The sequence below is a fragment of the Lepidochelys kempii genome, chromosome 5, assembly GCF_965140265.1.
Source record: "Lepidochelys kempii isolate rLepKem1 chromosome 5, rLepKem1.hap2, whole genome shotgun sequence".
Taxonomy (NCBI): Eukaryota; Metazoa; Chordata; order Testudines; family Cheloniidae; genus Lepidochelys; species Lepidochelys kempii.
Genome location: NC_133260.1, coordinates 4,737,350 through 4,760,366, shown reverse-complemented (window position 1 = coordinate 4,760,366; position 23,017 = coordinate 4,737,350). Strand labels below are relative to the sequence as shown.

General features: G+C 46.5%; 1 protein-coding gene across 4 annotated transcripts in view; it reads left to right on the top strand.

Moving 5' to 3' along the window:
* DNAI1 (dynein axonemal intermediate chain 1) overlaps nucleotides 1–23,017 on the top strand; it is a 275,448-nt gene that overhangs the window by 64,233 nt on the left and 188,198 nt on the right. For all 4 annotated transcript variants that reach the window (XR_012158826.1, XR_012158825.1, XR_012158827.1 and 1 more), the window contains 3 exons: nucleotides 10,567–10,651; nucleotides 14,440–14,557; nucleotides 17,888–17,931. Coding sequence is in view for 1 of the 4 variants with exons in the window: in XM_073343359.1 (XP_073199460.1) it covers nucleotides 10,567–10,651; nucleotides 14,440–14,557; nucleotides 17,888–17,931 (247 nt within the window). In the remaining 3 variants the exon portion in view is untranslated. The remainder of the gene's footprint in view (nucleotides 1–10,566; nucleotides 10,652–14,439; nucleotides 14,558–17,887; nucleotides 17,932–23,017) is intronic.

Here is a 23,017-nt window from a genome sequence, read left to right as displayed (position 1 = left end):
GACACAGTACTCCAGATGAGGCCTCACCAATGTCGAATAGAGGGGAACGATCACGTCCCTCGATCTGCTGGCAATGCCCCTACTTATACATCCCAAAATGCTATTGGCCTTCTTGGCAACAAGGGCACACTGTTGACTCATATCCAGCTTCTCGTCCACTGTAACCCCTAGGTCCTTTTCTGCAGAACTGCTGCCGAGCCATTCGGTCCCTAGTCTGTAGCAGTGCATGGGATTCTTCCGTCCTAAGTGCAGGACTCTGCACTTGTCCTTGTTGAACCTCATCAGATTTCTTTTGGCACAATCCTCTAATTTGTCTAAGGCCCTTTGTATCTTATCCCTACCCTCCAGCGTATCTACCTCTCCTCCTAGTTTAGTGTCATCTGCAAACTTGCTGAGGGTGCAATCCACACCATCCTCCAGATCATTTATGAAGATATTGAAGAAAACCGGCCCAAGGACTGACCCTTGGGGCACTCCACTTGATACTGGCTGCCAACTAGACATGGAGCCATTGATCATTACCCGTTGAGCCTGACAATCTAGCCAACTTTCTATCCACCTTATAGTCCATCTTTGAGAGTGTAACTCTCCTGGGTGCTGTTTTGGTACAATAGAGTAAGTATTCTCTGCTGATCTTCACTTCAAGGTGCAATCTCAGACATGAAGTTGAGAAGCCTAGGGGTGAGAGTGAGAGGAACATGGGCCATATTCCTGCTGATCTATGTGGGGATCAGCAGGGACATTGCTCCTTATCCTGGTACAGCAGTACTTACGTGGTAAGGGGCATTACAGGGAGAAGAATTGAATTCTTTTGAAGCAGTGAATACTGGCCTCTGCTGAAGGCTGAGTTTAACAGAGTTGGCGGACCATTGAAGATCCAATATGGCCTATCTTATGTTTATCACACACTGGTGGCATATGAATTTGTTTAATTGCTCACTTCTTTCAAACATATCTTCATCTTGCCAGCATTTTAATCACTCTATCCATTAGACTTCTTCAGTGCAAGATGCCGATGGCAGCCAATGACGGGTCTAAACTTGGGTTCCCAACGTTGGTAATGCTGTTGGAGCTGAACAAGAGGTAGCAAAGGTGGGGAATTGTGAGGAAATGTCTCTAGTGTCAACAGAGAAAAAGACATTGCAGGAGTTGAGAAAAGGAAATTGGTGCAATTGAGGGGGGAGTGATTTTTATTCAGACCTTTTACATTTTTGTTAACACCCATTTAATTCCAATGGCTAATGCGTGTTTTGGAGAAAGGTAGTCTTCGTTAGAAATCCATCACCACCACCCTGCTTTGCCACCACCTCTAATAAATTGTGAGAGTACCAATATACATACTGTGAAATTTCCAAGCAGACCTCTAGCAAAATCTAAGGAAGAGCACAGTTGGTATTGCTAAGGTACAAGCAGGAAAATCCCAGCAAGAAAAAAGGGTTCCTTTTTAATGTATCATAAAGAGACAAGTAAAGGGGATATGCTAAAAAAAGGAAGGATAGAATGTGGAGCTGACAGGCCCCAAGCTCCCAGTCACCCAACATCTTTGTCCCTCCTGTTTCTGGCCGAGGCCCTGAAGCCCCTCTCTCCTCCTCTCTGACCCCTACCATACCACTCATCTCCATCTCTCCCCCTTCCCCTATCTCCCCCTACTCCTCTGTCCCCCAATCCGCCCCTTGCACCATCCCAACCCCCACATTCCCTGCACTGCTCTAACCCCTCACCACCTTCCCCGTTGCTCCATATTTCCTAGCTCTGCACCAAAAAAATTATAAGAATCTGACAATATGATGAGCAGTTCATGTTAGGAATCCCTTACCCAGTTGAACTAGTTTTCCTTTCATCACACTCAGATTCATTGTTCAGGAAAGGGGATTTACATTATCCTTCCTGCTTACTCGAATCTTTTGTCTTCCCTCTGTTTAATGCTAACTTCCTTTGACAATACTTCGAAAGTAAAATCTCAGTTGGCAGATGGATTTTAGGGCACTTTATCCCTCTTCAACCAGAAATTATGGTGTCAGGACAAAATTTCCAAAAGGAGCCCCTGCAAAATGCAAGGAATATGCAAAAGACACATCCTCTGCAAACTGCGAAGGGTGGAACTCAAACTCTCAGGGGATGGATGCAGCTCAGGTTCAATGACCTCCACATGTCACCTTGAACCTCATAGTTACTGTGACAACAGATTGCATGGAAACCCGCTTGCTTCCTCAGAGCCCTGAGCCAGAAGAAAACATAAAATCATCACTGATAAAGTTTGCAGATGACATAAAAATTTAGGGAAGGGGTAAATAATGAAGATGACAGGTCACTGATACCGAGCGATCTGGATTGCTAAGTAAGCTGGCTGCAAGCAACTAATATGTGTTTTAATACAGTTAAATGTAAATGAATACATCTAGGAACAAAGAATGTAGGCCATGCTTACAGGAGGGTGGACTCTGTCCTGGAAAGCAGTGACTCTGAAAAAGATTTGAGGGATAATTAGCTGAACATGAGGTCCCAGTACGACACTGTGGCCAAAGGGGCTAATGCAAAATAGGTGAATCTAGTGTAGGAGTAAAAAGCTTATTTTATCTCTGTATTTGTGCGACCACTGCTGAAATCCTGGGTTCAGGTCTGGTGCCCACAATTCAAGACAGATGTTGATAAATTGGAGAAGGTTCAGAGAAGAGCCATGAGAATGAATAAAGGATTAGAAAACTTGCCTTAGAGTGATAAAGAGCTAAATCTATTTAGTTTAACAAGGAGAAGGTTAAGGGGTGACGTTATTACAGTCTTAGTATCTACATGGGGAACTAATATGTAATAATGTGTTCTTCGATCAAGCAGAGAAAGGTCTAACGTGATCCAATGGCTGAAAGTTGAAGCTAGACAAATTCAGACTGGAAATAAGGCGTACATTTTTAACAGTGAGGGTAATTAACCATTGGAACAATTTACCGAGGGTCATCTAGATTCTCCATCCCTGGCAATTTTAAATCAAGGTTAGATGTTTTTCTAAAAGCTCTGCTCTAGGAATTGTTTGGAGGAAGTTCTTTGGCCTGTGTTCTACAGGAAATCAGATTCGATAATCACAATGGTCCCTGCTGGCCTTGGAATCTATCAATCGAGTCTTGCTGCACATGTGCATGTCACTCTGAGGAATGTCAGTTTGGCATGTGCCGATCTGTAGCTATGAACTGTACCCTTAACTAGGTGACCATACTTCCCAAAGGGAAAACGGGATACCGCGTGCGTGGGGCTAGCCCGACCCTTCCTCCCCCCTCCCCCGCCCCCTGCCGCGCAGCTGGCATTGCTGCTTGACTAGCCCTACCTCCCCTGTCACGAGGCTGGGGCTGGTGTGACTGCTCACTTGAGCCCTGTCTTCTCCCTGCCGGAGCCTTGACTCCCCCCTGCATGAGGCTGGCATCACCACGCACTCCCCCCCCCGCACGTTCCTCTGCACCCCACTTTTGTCAAAATGTGGGCATTTATCCCATTTGCTCTTGTCAACTTGATCAGACAAATGCCCACTTTTGCCAAAAAAGTCGGGATAGCTGGGACAGGGCTTAAAAAAGGGGATTGCCCTGGCCAAAACGGGACGTACGGTCATCCTACCTTTAACAACTTGTTCTCTGTTACTTCCCTAAATCGGCAGTGGGTGCTGTGTATTAGCTGAGATCAATCCCAAGTGACTGAGAGCAGTTTGGGGAGGACCAGAGGCATAGTTTGAGCCCAACAAGTTGAAAGATGTAGATGATTTTGTAAAATGCTAGTGTTTTTGTGGGGGAGGGGCTAGGGAATCCCTTGCTCAAATGGCCCCAAATTTGGATCACTAATCCTACTCTGCATCCCCATAAGGCACAGCAAATTTCAACACAACCAAAGTCGTCATGTGGATTTTAGAGCACTTAGAATAGTACACCTTTAAACAGACGGTGATGCTCAACTTGAACTGGAGAGTTAGTGCCCCGTTATAATACAAGATTTTGGAAAGTGGGTATCCAAAATGAGTCTCCTAAGTCGCTATTTAGGCACCTAAACAAATGGCCTGACTGACAGTTGCACTGAAGGCAATGTAACAGACTGGCAGCCTTTGCCTTAAGTGTCCCATCCTGTTAGCAGCCTGATCCTGCTGGGAAAGCATAAAGTGGGTTCCACTGAAACACTGTGACACCTGCCTCCCTGGGTAGAAGGGAGGTTGGAGTGGTTGTCTGAGAGAGAGGATTTGGGCTGAGTCTTAAGGGTAAAACTCTTGGAACAGCCAAGCCTGGGGAGAAGGTTGGAACTGAATGTTGGTTAGTCCAAGATTTCTTTGTTTATAGAACCAAACCTTTGGAAAGGGGTGAGTTTGGACTCCACCTAGCCTGTGGATTGTGCATAGGGAGCAGGCTGGGGAATATGCCTGATCACAGGAATCACTCTTGGATCACCTGGATTAAATGTGGAATGTAAAGCCTGGATAGCAGGAAAAACCACATCCCGTGTGACTTTAGATGATGTTTTTCAAGGAGCTTTGGAGATGCCAGCTGATCAGCAATGTGGAGGACATTTACTGCAGTGGCAGTGAAGGAGGAGGAGAAGTCAGGGTAACTTCTTCTCCTGCCTTCTTCCCCTGTGATTTGCAGAAAGAGCTGGTGCCAGTTTCACACAGTGCCTGTCATTCAGAGTGGGGGGAGATGGGGGCTGAGCTGGGCTGCAGTGTGCTCAACTCAGCACCCTCCTTTCCTCGAACGGAAAAGGGAGAGATCTCCATTCTCCCTCTTTTATATGGGAAAGAAAAGGGTAAATCAGGTAAACATCTTACATGCAACAAACTGTACCATCGAATCTCTCTGGATAGGAATTCCATGCTTGCATAATAAGAATATAGCAGTCAGAATATCCTACTGACCACCTGACCAGGATGGTGACAGTGACTGTGAAATGCTAAGGGAGGTTAAAGAGGCAACAAAAGCAGAAAGCGCAACGTTTAAGGGTGTTTTCAGCTATACTTGTATTGTCTGGGTACATGTCACCACAGGACATTATGCAGAGATAAAATTTCTAGACACCATCAGTGACTGCTTCTTGGAGCAGCTAGGCTTATCCCTCAAGGGGAGAGGCAATTCTTGATTTGGTTCTAAGTGGAGCACAGGATTTGGTCCAAGAGGTGAATAGAGCTAAATTGCTTGGTAATAGTGACCACAATGTAATTAAATGTAACATTCCTGTAGGGGGGATAATACTAAAAAAGCCCACCATGGTAAGATTTAACTTTAAAAAGGGGAACTGTATGAAAATGAGGATGCTTGTTAGAGGGAAGTTAAAAGCAGCTGTCATAAGGGTTAAATACCTGCAAGCAGCATGGCAACTATTTAAAAACACCATAATAGAGGCTCAGACTAAATATATACCCCAAATTAGAAAAGAAAGTAAGAGCACCAAAGGAATGCCGCCATGGATAGCCAGCAGATTAATGGAGGCCATTATAGGCAAAAGGCCTCCTTTAAAATTGGGAAGTCAAATCCTAAGTGCACAAACTCTGGCAGATTAAGTGTAAAAGTATCATAAGACAGGCCAAGAAAAAATGTAAGAAGCAACTTGCTAAAGATGCACAAACTAACAGTAAGAATTTTTTTTAAGTACTTCAGAAGCAGCAAACCTAAGAAGCAGACAGTAGGGTCTACACTGCAATAAAAAACCCGCAGCATGAGGCTCAGGGCCTGAGTCAATAGACTTGGGTTGCGGGGCTGAAAATTGCAATATAGATGTTCCGGCTCAGGCTGGAGCCCAAGCTCTGAGACCCTCTCCGCTGGTGGGGTCTCAGAGTCCAGCCTCCAGCCTGAGGCCAAACGTCTACACTTCATAGAATCATAGAATATCAGGGTTGGAAGGGACCCCAGAAGGTCATCTAGTCCAACCCCCTGCTCGAAGCAGGACCAATTCCCAGTTAAATCATCCCAGCCAGGGCTTTGTCAAGCCTGACCTTAAAAACCTCTAAGGAAGGAGATTCTACCACCTCCCTAGGTAACGCATTCCAGTGTTTCACCACCCTCTTAGTGAAAAAGTTTTTCCTAATATCCAATCTAAACCTCCCCGACTGCAACTTGAGACCATTACTCCTCGTTCTGTCATCTGCTACCATTGAGAACAGTCTACAGCCATCCTCTTTGGAACCCCCTTTCAGGTAGTTGAAAGCAGCTATCAAATCCCCCCTCATTCTTCTCTTCTGCAGGCTAAACAATCCCAGCTCCCTCAGCCTCTCCTCATAAGTCATGTGTTCCAGACCCCTAATCATTTTTGTTGCCCTTCGCTGGACTCTCTCCAATTTATCCACATCCTTCTTGTAGTGTGGGGCCCAAAACTGGACACAGTACTCCAGATGAGGCCTCACCAATGTCGAATAGAGGGGAACGATCACGTCCCTCGATCTGCTCGCTATGCCCCTACTTATACATCCCAAAATGCCATTGGCCTTCTTGGCAACAAGGGCACACTGCTGACTCATATCCAGCTTCTCGTCCACTGTCAGCCCTAGGTCCTTTTCCGCAGAACTGCTGCCTAGCCATTCGGTCCCTAGTCTGTAGCTGTGCATTGGGTTCTTCTGTCCTAAGTGCAGGACCCTGCACTTATCCTTATTGAACCTCATCAGATTTCTTTTGGCCCAATCCTCCAATTTGTCTAGGTCCTTCTGTATCCTATCTCTCCCCTCCAGCGTATCTACCACTCCTCCCATTTTAGTATCATCCGCAAATTTGCTGAGAGTGCAATCCACACCATCCTCCAGATCATTTATGAAGATATTGAACAAAACCGGCCCCAGGACCGACCCTTGGGGCACTCCACTTGATACCGGCTGCCAACTAGACATGGAGCCATTGATCACTACCCGTTGAGCCCGACAATCTAGCCAGCTTTCTACCCACCTTATAGTGCATTCATCCAGCCCATACTTCCTTAACTTGCTGACAAGAATACTGTGGGAGACCGTGTCAAAAGCTTTGCTAAAGTCAAGAAACAATACATCCACTGCTTTCCCTTCATCCACAGAACCAGTAATCTCATCATAAAAGGCGATTAGATTAGTCAGGCATGACCTTCCCTTGGTGAATCCATGCTGGCTGTTCCTGGTCACTTTCCTCTCATGCAAGTGCTTCAGAATTGATTTTTTGAGGACCTGCTCCATGATTTTTCCAGGGACTGAGGTGAGGCTGACTGGCCTGTAGTTCCCAGGATCCTCCTCCTTCCCTTTTTTAAAGATGGGCACTACATTAGCCTTTTTCCAGTCATCCGGGACTTCCCCGGTTCGCCACGAGTTTTCAAAGATAATGGCCAATGGCTCTGCAATCACAGCCGCCAATTCCTTCAGCACTCTCGGATGCAACTCGTCCGGCCCCATGGACTTGTGCACATCCAGCTTTTCTAAATAGTCCCTAACCACCTCTATCTCCACAGAGGGCTGGCCATCTCTTCCCCATTTTGTGATGCCCAGCGCAGCAGTTCTTATCTCCACAGCCTTAGCCCTTTGAGCCCGCGTCAGCTGACCCAGGCCAGCCATGGCTATTCCGCAGGTCTTTTATTGCAGTGACCAATCTGCTAAAGGAGCACTCAATGAAGATAAGGCCATTGCCCAAATAAATTTGTTAGTCTCTAAGGTGCCACAAGGACTCCTCGTTGTTATTGCAGAGAAGCTAAATGATAAACACTAATAAGTCACCAGGTCCAGATGGGTTTCAGAGTAACAGCTGTGTTAGTCTGTATTCGCAAAAAGAAAAGGAGTACTTGTGGCACCTTAGAGACTAACCAATTTATTTGAGCATAAGCTTTCGTGAGCTACAGCTCACTTCATTGGATGCATACTGTGGAAAGTGTAGAAGATCTTTTTATACACACAAAGAATGAAAAAATACCTCCCCCCACCCCACTCTCCTGCTGGTAATAGCTTATCTAAAGTGATCACTCTCCTTACAATGTGTATGATAATCAAGTTGGGCCATTTCCAGCACAAATCCAGGTTTTCTCACCCCCCCCCCACACAAACCCACTCTCCTGCTGGTAATAGCTTATCTAAAGTGACCACTCTCCTTACAATGTGTATGATAATCAAGGTGGGCCATTTGCAGCACAAATCCAGGGTTTAACAAGAACGTCTGGGGGGGGAGTAGGAAAAAACAAGGGGAAATAGGTTACCTTGCATAATGACTTAGCCACTCCCAGTCTCTATTCAAGCCTAAATTAATTGTATCCAATTTGAAAATGAATTCCAATTCAACAGTTTCTCGCTGGAGTCTGGATTTGAAGGTTTTTTGCTGTAATATCGCAACTTTCATGTCTGTAATCGCGTGACCAGAGACATTGAAGTGTTCTCTGACTGGTTTATGAATGTTATAATTCTTGACATCTCAAGAATGGGGGTGGGGTGAGAAAACCTGGATTTGTGCTGGAAATGGCCCAACTTGATTATCATACACATTGTAAGGAGAGTGATCACTTTAGATAAGCTATTACCAGCAGGAGAGTGGGGTGGGGGGAGGTATTTTTTCATGCTTTGTGTGTATAAAAAGACCTTCTACACTTTCCACAGTATGCATCCGATGAAGTGAGCTATAGCTCACGAAAGCTTATGCTCAAATAAATTGATTAGTCTCTAAGTTGCGACAAGTACTCCTTTTCTTTTTGCAGGTCCAGATGGTGTCACCCAAGAGTTCTGAAGGAACTCAAATATGAAATGGCAGAACTACTAACTGTGATATGTGCCTTGGCATGTAGGAGAATGGCCAGGCATATCTGTGATCTAGCAGAGGTGGAAGGTTAGGAATATTGGTGTGCACTGTCGGGGGAGTCAAAGCGTCCACCATTCATAGGATACCTGATATTAGATATATGCTCAATACGAAGGCAGTGTAGAATGAAGGAAGGAGCACTGGTTTGGGAGCCAGGCATTCCTGTGTAGTATTCCTGGCTCTGCCACTGACTCTCTGTGTGGCCGTTGGCAAGTTATGCCACCTTTCTGTCTGTTTCTCCATCTGTAAAAGGGGGTGATGATACTTCCCAGGGGTGATGTGAGGATTAATTAGTGTCTTTACATGAAATAAAGCCCTATATAAATGCCAAGTCTTAGTATGCCTATGAAATGGAGTGAAGTCAGGGTAAGGCTAGTGGCCGAGCATGCATATGCCCTGATGTTGGCCTTCAAAGCCTAGCAGTGTTTTGATGATGGAAGTCTTTGAGGTGTTGACAGGGCTTTGATGGGGTATGGTCATACAAATAATAAAGATAATAATGGTGGTTCACTTAGGATGTGTGGATGCAGGACTTTGAAACAGCAAAATATGAAAGCTCAGTGCCCCTGGCTTTGAGTTCTCCATGCATGGGGAGAACCCTCTGACTCCCTAGCATGGGTATAAACAGCAGTGTAGACAGTGAGGCACTGCTTAGGTGAGTAGAGTACAGACCCAGTGAAAGACTCCGGCAGGGGAAGGCAGTGGGGAAAGGCTCTGACTCCCACTGCCGGAGCCTTTCCCTGCTGCCACCCTCTGCCAGAGCCTTTCGCTGCTGGATGTAGCTGCACACCACAGTATAGGTGCAGCCTGCTTTTCACTGCCATGTGTGGCTACACATACCCCACATGCTGCTACCAGAGATGTGCAGTGTAGACATACCTCTAGGTATATCAGTGTAACCCTGGAATGCCTGGGAGGGACCTGGAGGCAGACCTGAACTGCAGGGTTTGGACTTCCCCAGAGTTCAGAGGAGGAAGGTGTTTGGATTTGTGCCCATCACTGGAATTCCTATTAGGACACAGAGACAAAGAGCGGCACATCCCTCCTCAGGCTACCCAGGGTTTAACGTTGTGCAGGGCTCTATCCGTGTTTGTCAATGCATAGTAGACCCAGGAGTGATGGAAGGTCCCTAACGTGGGGGGCCACCAGTGTCCGAACTGTGACCCCGCCTCCCCTGTGCCACCCCTCCCCCCTGAGGCCCTGCTCCCTCAGCGCCCTGAGCTCCCGGCCTGCGCCGCCCATTCCCCTAACACCCCACCCTCATGCCACCCCTTTTCCCCAAGACCCAGCTCCTGTGCCGCCTCTTCCCCCCCCAGACCCTACCCTCTTCCCCATTGCTCACCCTTGTGGCCAGTAAAAAGTGGGAGGGAATAGCTTCCCACTTTTAAAGGTGTGTGTGTGTGTGGGGGGGGGGCATGGCCCTCCAGTGCCACTGGTAGCACCACACCTGCAAGATGGAATTTTCCACTGTGCTAGGCCAGCAAGGAACCTAATTCTCATTGACTTTCATAGGCAACTGGACACAAAGCTGCCTTTTGTGCCTTTGAAAATCTCCCCCACGGTGTGACTGATTCCATTAGCTATGTGCTGCATGATACTGTTGATCTGCATACAACTTAAAGTCGAGTTCCCAGAGATTTACTGAAACCCTCTGAACTTTGCTTGTCCGTGCGAGACCCTGAAACCCCTTAGTCTAGAGGTCCAACAGGAGAGGGGGGCTCTTTGCTAATTTTCAGGGAACCACGGCACAGGAAATAATTTCCCTTTCTTTCAACATGTTGGTTGTAAAATTTCTCCTCATTGTTTTACTTTTTGGCAGAGTGATGATGTATCCAAGGTGACCAAGGCAGCTAAAATAGTGGAGCGGATGGTCAATCAGAATACCTTTGATGACATTGCACAAGGTACCGGACTTTCATTCACACTCAGATGTCAGTTCTGCGGAAGAGACCGGCACACCGTTGTGATGAGGGTGGTGAAAGCTCCTTTGAGAATGCAGGCTGTGGGTTTTCAAAGCAGCCTAGGAAAGTTCTATTCAGTGGTATTTGGGTGCCTAACACTCTGACTCCATGGGAAAGCCCAGCTGTAATCAATTACAATTGACCAGTCTGTGCATCAAGTCCTTGATCAGTACCATGTTGCTGATCACTTCCTTAGAGAAGTCAGAGGCTACTCACCGTTATCAACTCTGTGGCCACACCTGGCATAATGACTCCCATGGAATCATCACCTGTGCATGGAGAGGAAGAGGATTGGTGAGATATGTAACTGAGAAGAATCCCTGTTTGCTCTTCAGGATGGCTGTGCAATGTTGATCCTTTCCAGGGTCACCATGACAAAGTGCAATAGTTCATGGAATGTTACGTCAAGCCATGTCAGTCCATGTAACAGAGAAATCTGCATGAAAGGCCACCTCTGATAGGCTGCCCTTTTGCCCTAAGTGACCACTTTAAGTGGCCCAAAGGTTGCCAATACTGTACCATTTTGGTCACTCCTTATTTAAAATCCACAAGCTAGATTCAGCCCAAGATGAGACGGACCCCCTTCAGCTGACAGAAGCCAGGACACAGCCCTCCCAGTAATGGAAAATCTGCATCGGGGAGCATGAGGGCAGTATAAGACACCCACAGTATTGCTTCCACAGGCGTGGGCACAGCCAGCCCACATAGTCCCCAGCATAGCACTGGCCTGGGAAGGTTTATGGCCAGGACACGTGGAGAATTTACTGATTCTATATATACCCCATGTAGCCTCTCCTTTGGAGCCCTGAGGTCAATTTAAAGCTTCCCCTCCCTGGCAGAGACCCCAAGTGAGGGCATTTTATTCTAATGCCTAATGGTTAGGCAGGGAGATGTGCGTCCGGACTCCTGGGTTTTATTTCTAGCTCTGCCGGTGAATAATTCGGTGACCTTGGGCAAATCGCTTACCTGTCCAGAGCCTCAATTCCACCATCAGGAAAGTGAGGCTAATCATGTTTCTCTGCCTCCCAGGGATACTGTGAGGACAGATTAATTAGTGAGAGTTTGTAAAAGGCTCTGTGATCCTCGGCGCGAAAGTACCTCAGAAGTGCCAAGGATTATTATGTATTCGTACCGCAAGTAAAACATTGCAATATGCAGGTGTTACATCTTCATAACCCTAGAAAGATTACAACAGGGAATCTGGGGAAGCATTTTCTGGTGGAGTTAAATTTTGTCTTGATTCAAAGAGGAGATCTGCTGCTAACAGGAGGGTGCTATCTATATAGTGGGCCAGATTCTCAGCTGGTGTAACTCACCAGAGCTTCATTGACTTCTATGGAGGCACAGCTGAGGATCCCGCCCATTGCCTTGCCGATCACTGTAGGCTCTCCTACATGTCCCTGTGGCGTGGGGAGTTCTGTGCATGTAGGTATTGGGAGAGCACTCCACAATTTACTGTTGCTGTCTACCCACCTCCAGAGTGACCTGCATATAATAATGATACCTAGCTTTTATACAGTGCTTGTTATCAGCAGATCTCAAAGTGCTTTTACAAAGGAGGTCAGTATAATTATCCCCATTTTACAGATGGGTAAACCGAGGCACAGAGGTGCAATGACTTGCCCAAGGTCAGCCAATGGTAGAGCCAGGAGTAGAACCCAGGTCTCCCGAGTCCCAGGTTGACACTAACCAGTGGGCAAGCACGGTGCTTCACAAGATGCAGGAAGGCAAGATCACAGCCCAAAGATGCTTGCTATGTAAGGGTCCAGTTCTGTGTGTTCAGTGGGAGATGAGAATGCTTAGCAGCTCACAGAATTGGGCCCTAAGTTAGACAGAGTCAGCACAGTGTTTAAGGACCAGGCTGAGGAAGGCAGCAGAGTGCCAGAATAGAGGTGGAAAGCTAGGTGAAAGAACTGAGGTGTTTGGTACTGTGGTCTTGGGCCTGTATAAAAGAAGGTGGCAGAGAGAGGCTCCAGACATAAATGTGCCATGAAAAAAGGCACAAAGTCCCAACAGAGAGTACGCGATCTTTAAGGAGCGAGAAGTGGGCCGAGTGCAGGCCGCAGAAGAAGGATGTCAGATCAGAGAAATGAGATGTAGGCAGGAGCAGATCTGGGAACTTGCAGAAAGAAAACAGCCCAGCCAAGTCCATTCATTTATAAGGCACGCGCTGCTCCAAGCAGGCTGGGACTTAGGCAGCCATTCAGCAGGCACTGAGTTGTTTGATCCTCACTGGAATATGTCCCATGCTTTGCGTCGAGTTCCCTGAACAGGTGAGTTTCCTTTCATGGTGCAGGCACTGACAGTCTGAGCTGCCTGTACAAAGCAGCTGTACAAGCCTATCCACTATGCCTGCTTACAACAGGGAACAGAGGCCACTGGGACAGATTCCACACCTTGTCCGTTCTAACGGTGCCCCTCTCTCTTCCCACTCAAATCACTCCTGACACCCATCTGTACGGTGACACTCACAAGAATGGTGTTGGCGGATGTGGGATGGCGTTAATAGAACTTGCATTATCAGGACATGGCTGATCAGCACCTGCGCACCTTATTTGGTGGTGGTTCTCCTTTTCCACAAATAAATAACAAAACATTAGTCTGTGTCACCAATCTCCCGATGAGATCATCGATGGCTCTATAGTTTCCAAAAGAAAATGAGCCAGTGTGACCCAGGGCCTGAGCCACTGTACTTGCAACTTTAGGAGACCAGGCTCTATTCCCAGCTCTGCCACTGACCTGCTATGTGACCTTGAGCAAACCATTTCCCCTCCCACCCTTTATTAGGGTTGCCAACTTTCTAATCACACAAAACTGAACAGTCTTGCCCTGCCTCTTCCCCATGGCCCCACCCCTACCCCACCCCTTATCTGAGGCCTCGCCCACACTCACTCCATCCTTCCTCCCTCCATCGTTTGCTCTCCCCCACCCACACTTATGTTCACCGGGCTGGGGCAGGGGGTTGGGGTGTGGGGTGTATGTGTGTAGGGTGCGGGCTCCGAGAGGGAGTTTGGGTGTGGCAGGGGGCTCAGGGTTGGGGCAGGGGCTTGGGATGCAGGAGGGGGTGCAGGCTTTGGGAGGGAGTTAGGATGTGGGAGGGGGTTCCGACCTGGGGCAGGGCGTTCAGGGTTTACCTCAGGTGGCTCCCGAAAGTGGCCGGCATGTCTGGCTCCTAGCTGGAGGGGGCAGGGGGCTCTGTGCGCTGCCTGCACCCACAGACACCGCGCCCGTGGCTCCCACTGGCCGGGAATTGCAGCCAATGGGAGCTGTGGAGCTGGCAGTCAGGGCGAGGGCAGTGTGCAGAGTCCCCGTGGCCTCCCCTGTGCCTAGGAGCTGGACATACTGGCTACTTCCAGGAGCCACATAGAGCTAGGGCAGGCAGGGAGCCTGCATTAGCCCGACTGCGCCGCTGACCGCACTTTTAGCAGCTTGGTCAGCAGTGCTGACCAGAGCCCCCAGGATCCCTTTTCGACCGGGCAGGGACCATCTCTTGCTCTGTGTGCGTACAGCATCTAGCACTGCGTGGCCCTGACCTCACTTAGGGACTCCAGGCACTACGGGGATACAAACAATAAATCTCGGGCATGAGCAGTGCCTTTGGCACAAGCTCTGAACATGGCGGTGCCTACTCTTGAGCTAGGGGAGAGGAATGATCTTATTCTCCACCCGCAGGCACTGGTTACAGGCAGGCCCCTTTTGAATGCGCTGGTATTCGTTTCCTCTCCTTTTAGATTTTAAATATTTTGAGGATCCCGCGGATGAATACAGAGACCAGGAGGGGACTCTCCTTCCACTGTGGAAGTTTCAGTATGACAAAGCCAAGAGGCTTGCAGTCACTGCCATCTGCTGGTGAGTTTATTTGTTGCAGATTTTATCTCCTAAATCCTTGGGCAAGAATGGAATGAAATGACATGCCATCTTGCAAGCCAGCGTCCCTGTGAATTGTCATAACGTGGAATTGTAGCTCCGTTATTATGGCAAGAAGCCCAACGTTTTGTATAAAAACATTCTGAATGCTTTCTCTGGGAACACTGTTTGTTTGGAATAATTCAATTCAATGATTATTCGTTGGTGGTAGATAACCATGCCAGGTGCTGGTTTATGGACCAGCTGGCACCTGCTGTGGTACTGAATGTGCCAGGCACATGCTCGGATTCCATTGCCCTTCAGTGGAAGATGAGTACACTGCTGACTTAGTGTGGAGCACCAGGGCAAAGAGGTTAAATAAATGGAACAAATAAGAGGCCCTTCCCCTGAGAATTGTAAAACCAGATTGGACAGATCTCTGGAGAACATACAGGAAGAGTCAGTCCTGCACTGGCCTAGGGAGAGGTAGGAAAAGAACTATATGAAGGCAGAGGCTTTGGTCTGTGCACAGAAAAAAAAGAGCAGTATGAAGTGCTGATTCAATTGCATGTTCCAGTTAGGTAACTGCATGTGCAAAAGGATAAGTGAGACACTTAGGATATGTCTACACTGCAGTTAAAAACCCACAGTTGGCCTGTGCAGATGACTTGGGTTTGCAGAACTCAGGCTAAGGAGCTGTTCAATCGCAGTGTAGACAGTCAGGCTCAGGCTCGAGCCCAGACTCTAGGACCCTGCGAGGTGGGAGGGTCCCAGAGCTCAGGCTGCAGCCTGAGCCTGAACATCTACTCTGCAGTTAAACAGCCCCTTAGCCTGAGCGCTCCCCCTCCCCAACCCCCCGAGACTGAGTCAGTGGGCATGTGCCTAATTGCAGGATAGACCAACCCTCTGTCTCTGTTCCAGGCCAGCACTTTTAAGCAGATATTGTACATTAAGCATGTATTTTAAGCACGGTTCTGAGTAGAGATGCTTTCCTGAATCGGAGCCCTAAGTAGCTATTTCTATAGGTAATGGTTGTAGTTGTACATCGCAGAGGGCCTGACCCAATCTTGCACTGGGCCCTGTTGCTGTCCCAGTTTACCTTCTTCCTTGTCAATCCAAAACATCACCACTGATAGTTTCAGATTAACTTTCCCTTTCTGGGGTCTCATTTATTGACATACAATAATACTCAGCTTCTCTTCCCCAGGCCTAATTCATCTTTTTAATTGATAACAGGTGTCAGCCTACACATAGCCTCCCTCTGTGCTCAAAAGTCTTTAGAATTCTTTACCAGGGCATCACCTTCAATAAATACTAAGTAAGAGAGAACAATAGACTTGTAAGATATGTCCCAGGTATGGATTTGTGTTTTTCAAATCTTTTGTAGTGACAGTGGATCTAATGGTTAGAGCAGGGAAGTCTGGATCCTGGGTTTTATTCTTAAAGAGTGCAAATTATCATTTACTGTCATTATTATGAGTCAAAATGGAGAGATAAAGAAAGAAGCATTAAAAGGCAACTAATACTAAAAGGATAAGAAAACATGATTTAACTGAATATAAAATTAACCTGTGGAATTCACTGCCACATGACATAATTGAGGCAAATAGCTTAGTAAATTGCAAAGAAGGATTAGTTATTAAAGCTTTCTATATCAAAAAGTAGAGTATTGGCAGGTCAGTCCTCATGCTTCAGGGAATAAACTAATCACCAGCTGGGACAGGAAGGAACTTCCCTCTCTGGTCTGTGTGTATGATCTTTGTGGACTTGAAGAAGGCATATGATCGTGTTCCAAGAGAATTTGTTTGGTGGAGTTGGTGACAGAGAGGTGTGCTGGAAGGATAGGTCTATCTTATGCAGGTATATATGATGGAATGTCTACTGTAGTTAAAACCAAATGGGGCTACAGCAGAGGATTTCTAGTAAACATTGCCTTGCACCCGGGGTCAGCATTGAGCTCTTTTTTGTTTGCAGCTGGCTTGGATGTGATTAGGGAGAATATACGAAGGGAGCTGCCTTGGAATACGCTGCTCCGTGATGCCATAGTGATATGTGCAAAGATTATGAGACCCCGCAAGCCAGCTCTGAAGAGTGGCAAGACAGTTTTGCGCACCTGGGACTCAAGAGTGAATGTTGGTAAGCCTGAGGCTTTGATAACTGAAGTAGCAGGACCCACTATAAAGGATATTACAGGCAGAGAGCTTAGAATGGTGAAAAAATGTAAATACCTAGGCTCAGTGGTTGGTGACAATGGTGCCCTTCTGAGTGATGCCTGACAGCATACCAAAGCTGCTTGGTGCAAATGGTGGGAGCTGATCTCAGTTTTCTATGATTAAAAAGGTGCCAATAAAGTTAAAAGGGAGAATGTATCAAACTGTAATTTGACCCATCCTAATGTACGGAACAGAAACTTGGCCAGCCACGAGACAAGAAACCAGCGTGCTCTCCACCATGGAAATGAAGATATTGAACTGGTCAAATGGTTGGACGCTCTGTGACAGGAAACAAAATGAGGTTGTGTGGAGCGTAATGTGGGTTGCCCCAATTGGAGACAAGTTGGTGGAGGCTAGGCTACATGGCCAGGGGCAAGTCCAGCAGAGATATGAGAGCTATTTTGGAAGGATGGCTCTTGCAATGATCGTGGACGGAAAACAAGCAAGGGGGAGGCCAAAGACTCGGTACATGGACCAGATATCAACGGTCCGCACACAGACCAATTTGCATGACAGCCTGGCATACAATCATGAGTTTTGGAAGAAGGCTGTAAAAGTCACTGAGCCCGAATAGGCAAGTGGCAAAGAAGACAAAAGCTGTGTGAATGATCTTACGTTATGGAACTTATGTGCCTTCCTCTGAATCACCCATTATTGGCCAATGCCAGACAAGGTAAGTGCGTGGGTGGACCCTTGTTCTGATATGGTTTGGCAGTTCCTATGCTTCTGTATCCACAATGGTGGAAACTGAGACTTCTTCTCTCTTCCTCTAAGATATAGGGTTTTTTAAAAAGTATATTTTCAGCGATTGTGAAATGTACAAGGCAGGGAGCCCTGGAGACTGAAATCTTATTGTTGTCATCTTTGATGTAGCCCTTCCTTATCCACTCCATGTGTTGCCATCATCCTCTGTTGTCTGAGTCCATGCATAGGTCTTGATCCTGTGAAAAATTAGGCACATGCAAAGCTTTAGTCACATGCGTAAGTGTTTGCAGGATCAAGCCATAGACTGTCGTCTCTTTTGGGCGGTAATCTGGCTTTATTCTGTGAAGTCCATGCACATCTGTTGAGTTAGATAATTAATAATTCATACTCTGTTACATTTACTTTCTTGTTACAGGAATCCAAAGTACAAGGATCTGTTTGCAGTGGGACATGGCTCTTGTAAGTTACAAATTAAACAATATAATTCAGCAACCTAAAAGGGACATTTCCAGGTTAAATAAGAAGATATAATTTAAAAATATTGCACTACTATAGATGTGTTTACCACGATTGCCCACACCATCATGATGGTTAGAAAGCTGGAATGCTGGCCCCAATTTTCTCATCCCTGTGTTACTAGCCTCACTTTAGATCATAAAAAGAAAAGGAGTACTTGTGGCACCTTAGAGACTAACAAAGAATACAGACTCACACAGCTGCTAGTCTGAAACCTGACTTTAGATCATGCAAATCTAATTTTTTTTTAAAAATCAAACAAATTCAAGCCATTTTGCTGCTCTTTTATTGTTTGCATTTCATTCAGTTTGTACAACAAAAGTAAGCTGGTCAGTTTCCCTTTTGTTTTAGCAGACTTTTTAGTCAGTTTCACTAATTGGTTTTCATGTACTAGCACACTCATGCCCCAGTCTGCACCGTCCGTCCCTGTTGCAAACACCCTAGAGAATGCCAGAAACCAAACACAAGTCTGTTTTCATTGAAATGGCTGCGGTGCAGTTGTTATCTACAATAGGGTAGCAGCTTAAAACAAAGCCATTGTCAACAAATGTTGCCCTCTAAACAGTTCCCTGAGGGTGCCATGCTCTGAAACCTGTTATCTTTGAATAACCCCACTATCTATGTCAGCAGCCTTGCATGATGATTAGGTTTTCCTCCTTCATGTTAACTCTCTGTCATTGAAAAAGAAACAACCCCCTCTCTGCTGTATTTTGAAATTCTGTTGACTTGTACTCTGCCTCTCTCGGGGAGTAAATAGGCAGACAGGGGGCCAAATCCAGATCGCCAGATGCTTTTGAATGGACCCCAAAATCTTTTTATTTACTTATTATTATTATCATCATCATTATTTATTATTATTTTCTCTGGAATCTGGACCTTAACTAGACCTTGCCCAAGAAATTTGGATCTTGCCAAAAAATAATTGACTGCCTTGTCTGGGCTGGGTGATGCTGTTGCTGAAGAGTCTCTATAGAAATATCCTCTTCCACCCTGCCACCCACCTACTCCTCCAGCTTGAACTTGAATTCTTACTATAGCAAACAGCTCTTTCATTCTGCATGGAATTCTCACAGACCAGGGTCAGGTCTTTCCATAGAAATACTGGCCAGAAGGAGTTCCTGGGTGTAGCAGGAGCCCTACACTAGTTTTCCTGGGATCATTCTGTGAGGCATCAATCTGTGACTCACGGGACACCTGATTCTGGGAAATGGCTTGGGAGGCTCCTCTAATGCAGAATGGTCAGCAGTGTAACCCAGAACCCTGCAAGTGCTGGCTTTGAAGTCCTCTGTGGGTCTGCTTCTTTCCCTTGCAGCCTGGTTTCAGTATAGCCATGGTGCCACAGCTCCTTCCCTGGCTCTTCAGGGAGGGATAGCTCATTGAGCATTGGCCTGCTAAACCCAGGGTTGTGAGTTCAATCCTTGAGGGGGCCATTTAGAGATCTGGGGCCAAAATTGGGGATTGGTCCTGCTTTGAGCAGGGGGTTGGACAAGATGATCTTCTGAGGTCCCTTCCAACCCTGATATTCTATATAATTCTAAGAGAAGAGTGGTGCCCACAGCAGGAGGGGAAGTCAGAAGATCCAGTGCATTCCCGAAGTAGTTGTTTTTGTTTTTCCAGAGAGCTGGGGGGAGGGTGTGCCAGACAACACAAGAATGTCCCTCTAGCCCCACTCCTGGCATCCCTCCTGCCCTTGGTCTGCTCCTTCCCTATCCACTGATCTCTGACTCTGCAGAGGGGCTGGGATAAGGAGAACAAAGCCCATCCCGTCACTGCAGGAAGCAGGAAGTTTGCATCATGGGACCCTTCACACTGATACTGTGGATGAGGTGATCTGGCTCAGTTTGTATGCTGCTGGAGCTGCCAAAGGATTCCTCCCATCTCCTCTCTATCTAGATATTTTTTCTCTCCTTTCTCACTATTTTTATTTATATATTTGTTTGTTTTTAAATTTAAAAAGCTGATTGTACAGTATGGCATTCCCAGCTCTCCATTCGGCTTTGGAAACAAACAAACAAACAAAAAATTAAACTAAAAGCGGCAGCTGCTGCTGAAGTTAAACACTATCTGGAAATTACAGATGGCAGGGATAGTAATTGCAGGTTTTGGAAAGTGAAACAGAATTCACAGGTGTAGTGACCTAGCTACAAATACCACGTCTGTGACTGCCTGCCACTTCATTTGCTAAATACGGCCTTGTAAATTTAAGCTGTATCTGTAAATGTTGACAGTGTAATTCAGGCTGATGAAGTTAGAATCCATTGTGAACATTCTTTGCTGATGAAACAGGGTTTGTTTCAGTTGGACAGACACAAATCAGTTAAGAATCATATTGTGATGCTCTGTACCTTCGGGGAACACCCCCATTTTCATCTTTATAAAATGATTGTGTGGTATCCAATGCAAGGTTTGTCATGTTTGTCAACAAGTCCATGGGGCCGGACGAGTTGCATCCGAGAGTGCTGAAGGAATTGGCGGCTGTGATTGCAGAGCCACTGGCCATTATCTTTGAAAACTCGTGGCGAACCGGGGAAGTCCCGGATGACTGGAAAAAGGCTAATGTAGTGCCAATCTTTAAAAAAGGGAAGAAGGAAGATCCTGGGAACTACAGGCCAGTCAGCCTCACCTCAGTTCCTGGAAAAATCATGGAGCAGGTCCTCAAAGAATCAATCCTGAAGCACTTGCATGAGAGGAAAGTGATCAGGAACAGCCAGCATGGATTCACCAAGGGAAGGTCATGCCTGACTAATCTAATCACCTTTTATGATGAGATTACTGGTTCTGTGGATGAAGGGAAAGCAGTGGATGTATTGTTTCTTGACTTTAGCAAAGCTTTTGACACGGTCTCCCATAGTATTCTTGTCACCAAGTTAAGGAAGTATGGGCTGGATGAATGCACTATAAGGTGGGTAGAAAGCTGGCTAGATTGTCGGGCTCAACGGGTAGTGATCAATGGCTCCATGTCTAGTTGGCAGCCGGTATCAAGTGGAGTACCCCAAGGGTTGGTCCTGGGGCCGGTTTTATTCAATATCTTCATAAATGATCTGGAGGATGGTGTGGATTGCACTCTCAGCAAATTTGCGGATGATACTAAACTGGGAGGAGTGGTAGATACGCTAGAGGGGAGGGATAGGATACAGAAGGACCTAGACCAATTGGAAGATTGGGCCAAAAGGAATCTGATGAGGTTCAATAAGGATAAGTGCAGGGTCCTGCACTTAGGACGGAAGAACCCAATGCACAGCTACAGACTAGGGACCGAATGGCTAGGCAGCAGTTCTGCGGAAAAGGAGCTAGGGGTGACAGTGGACGAGAAGCTGGATATGAGTCAGCAGTGTGCCCTTGTTGCCAAGAAGGCCAATGGCATTTTGGGATGTATAAGTAGGGGCATAGCGAGCAGATCGAGGGACGTGATCGTTCCCCTCTATTCGACATTGGTGAGGCCTCATCTGGAGTACTGTGTCCAGTTTTGGGCCCCACACTTCAAGAAGGATGTGGATAAATTGGAGAGAGTCCAGCGAAGGGCAACAAAAATGATTAGGGGACTGGAACACATGAGTTATGAGGAGAGGCTGAGGGAGCTGGGATTGTTTAGCCTGCAGAAGAGAAGAATGAGGGGGGATTTGATAGCTGCTTTCAACTACCTGAAAGGGGGTTCCAAAGAGGATGGCTCTAGACTGTTCTCAATGGTAGCAGATGACAGAACGAGGAGTAATGGTCTCAAGTTGCAGTGGGGGAGGTTTAGATTGGATATTAGGAAAAACTTTTTCACTAAGAGGGTGGTGAAACACTGGAATGCGTTACCTAGGGAGGTGGTAGAATCTCCTTCCTTAGAGGTTTTTAAGGTCAGGCTTGACAAAGCCCTGGCTGGGATGATTTAACTGGGAATTGGTCCTGCTTTGAGCAGGGGGTTGGACTAGATGACCTTCTGGGGTCCCTTCCAACCCTGATATTCTATGATTCTATGATTCTATGATTCTATGTTGGGTGTCTTCGGAAGGCTCATGATGCACTGAGCATGGTTGTTATAGTGAAGTTATAATAATTGTTACAGTAATGTTATAGGCTATAATTTCATGTATATAATTATGAGGCTGAAAATGTATCTTCATGGCTTAAAGCAAGCCCATGCAAAAACTCACCAAGAACAGAGAGGCAGTTCACACCTCATCAGGGCATGGATGGGACAAACCCAGCCCAGCCTCACAGGAACAAAAGACGCTGGCCTAGGTGGCAACAAAAGAATCTGTTAGGCTCTCGAGTGAGACACCCCCTTCCTTTGGGCAGTCTGGGGCTGTGATGAGGTAATGCTCACCTGACTCTGAAAGGTGAGGGGCAAAGCCAAAAAGGAAGAAAGTACATGTTAAAAGGGAGAGATGTTTGCCATGCTCTTCCTCTCTCTTCTACCTCCATCTTCAGACTACACACCAAACGACTGAAGCGCTGATCAAAGGGGAGAGCCTGGCTGAAAAGCAACCAGCCAGCCTGTGGTGAGAAGCATCTAAGTTTGTAAGATCAGCTTAGAATGCGTTTTGCTTTTATTTCATTTGACCAAATCTGACTTGTTATGGTTTGACTTATAATCACTTAAAATTTATCTTTATAGTTAATAAATCTGTTTGTTTATTCTACCTGAAGCAGTGCGTTTGGTTTGAAGCCTGTCAGAGACTCTCCTTGGGATAATGAGCCTGGTACATATCAATTTCTTTGCTAAATTGAGGAACTCATATAAGCTTGCAGCATCCAGCGGGCATAACTGGACACTGCAAGATGGAGGTTCCTAGGGTTGTGTCTGGGACCGCAGATATTAACTAGTGTCATTTGGTTGCAAGTAGCTGGGAGCATTGCATTCCAAAACCTGTGCGTGAACAGTGGGGTTCTCACAGCAGAGCAGGGTAAGGCTGGCTCCCAGAGTCAAGGATTGGAGAGACCTAGCAGATCACTGGTCCAGATAACACCAGAGGGGAATGTCACACATATATTAAAATTAAGGCTCTCTTATCTTATTAATACTACATTGGATTAATAAAAC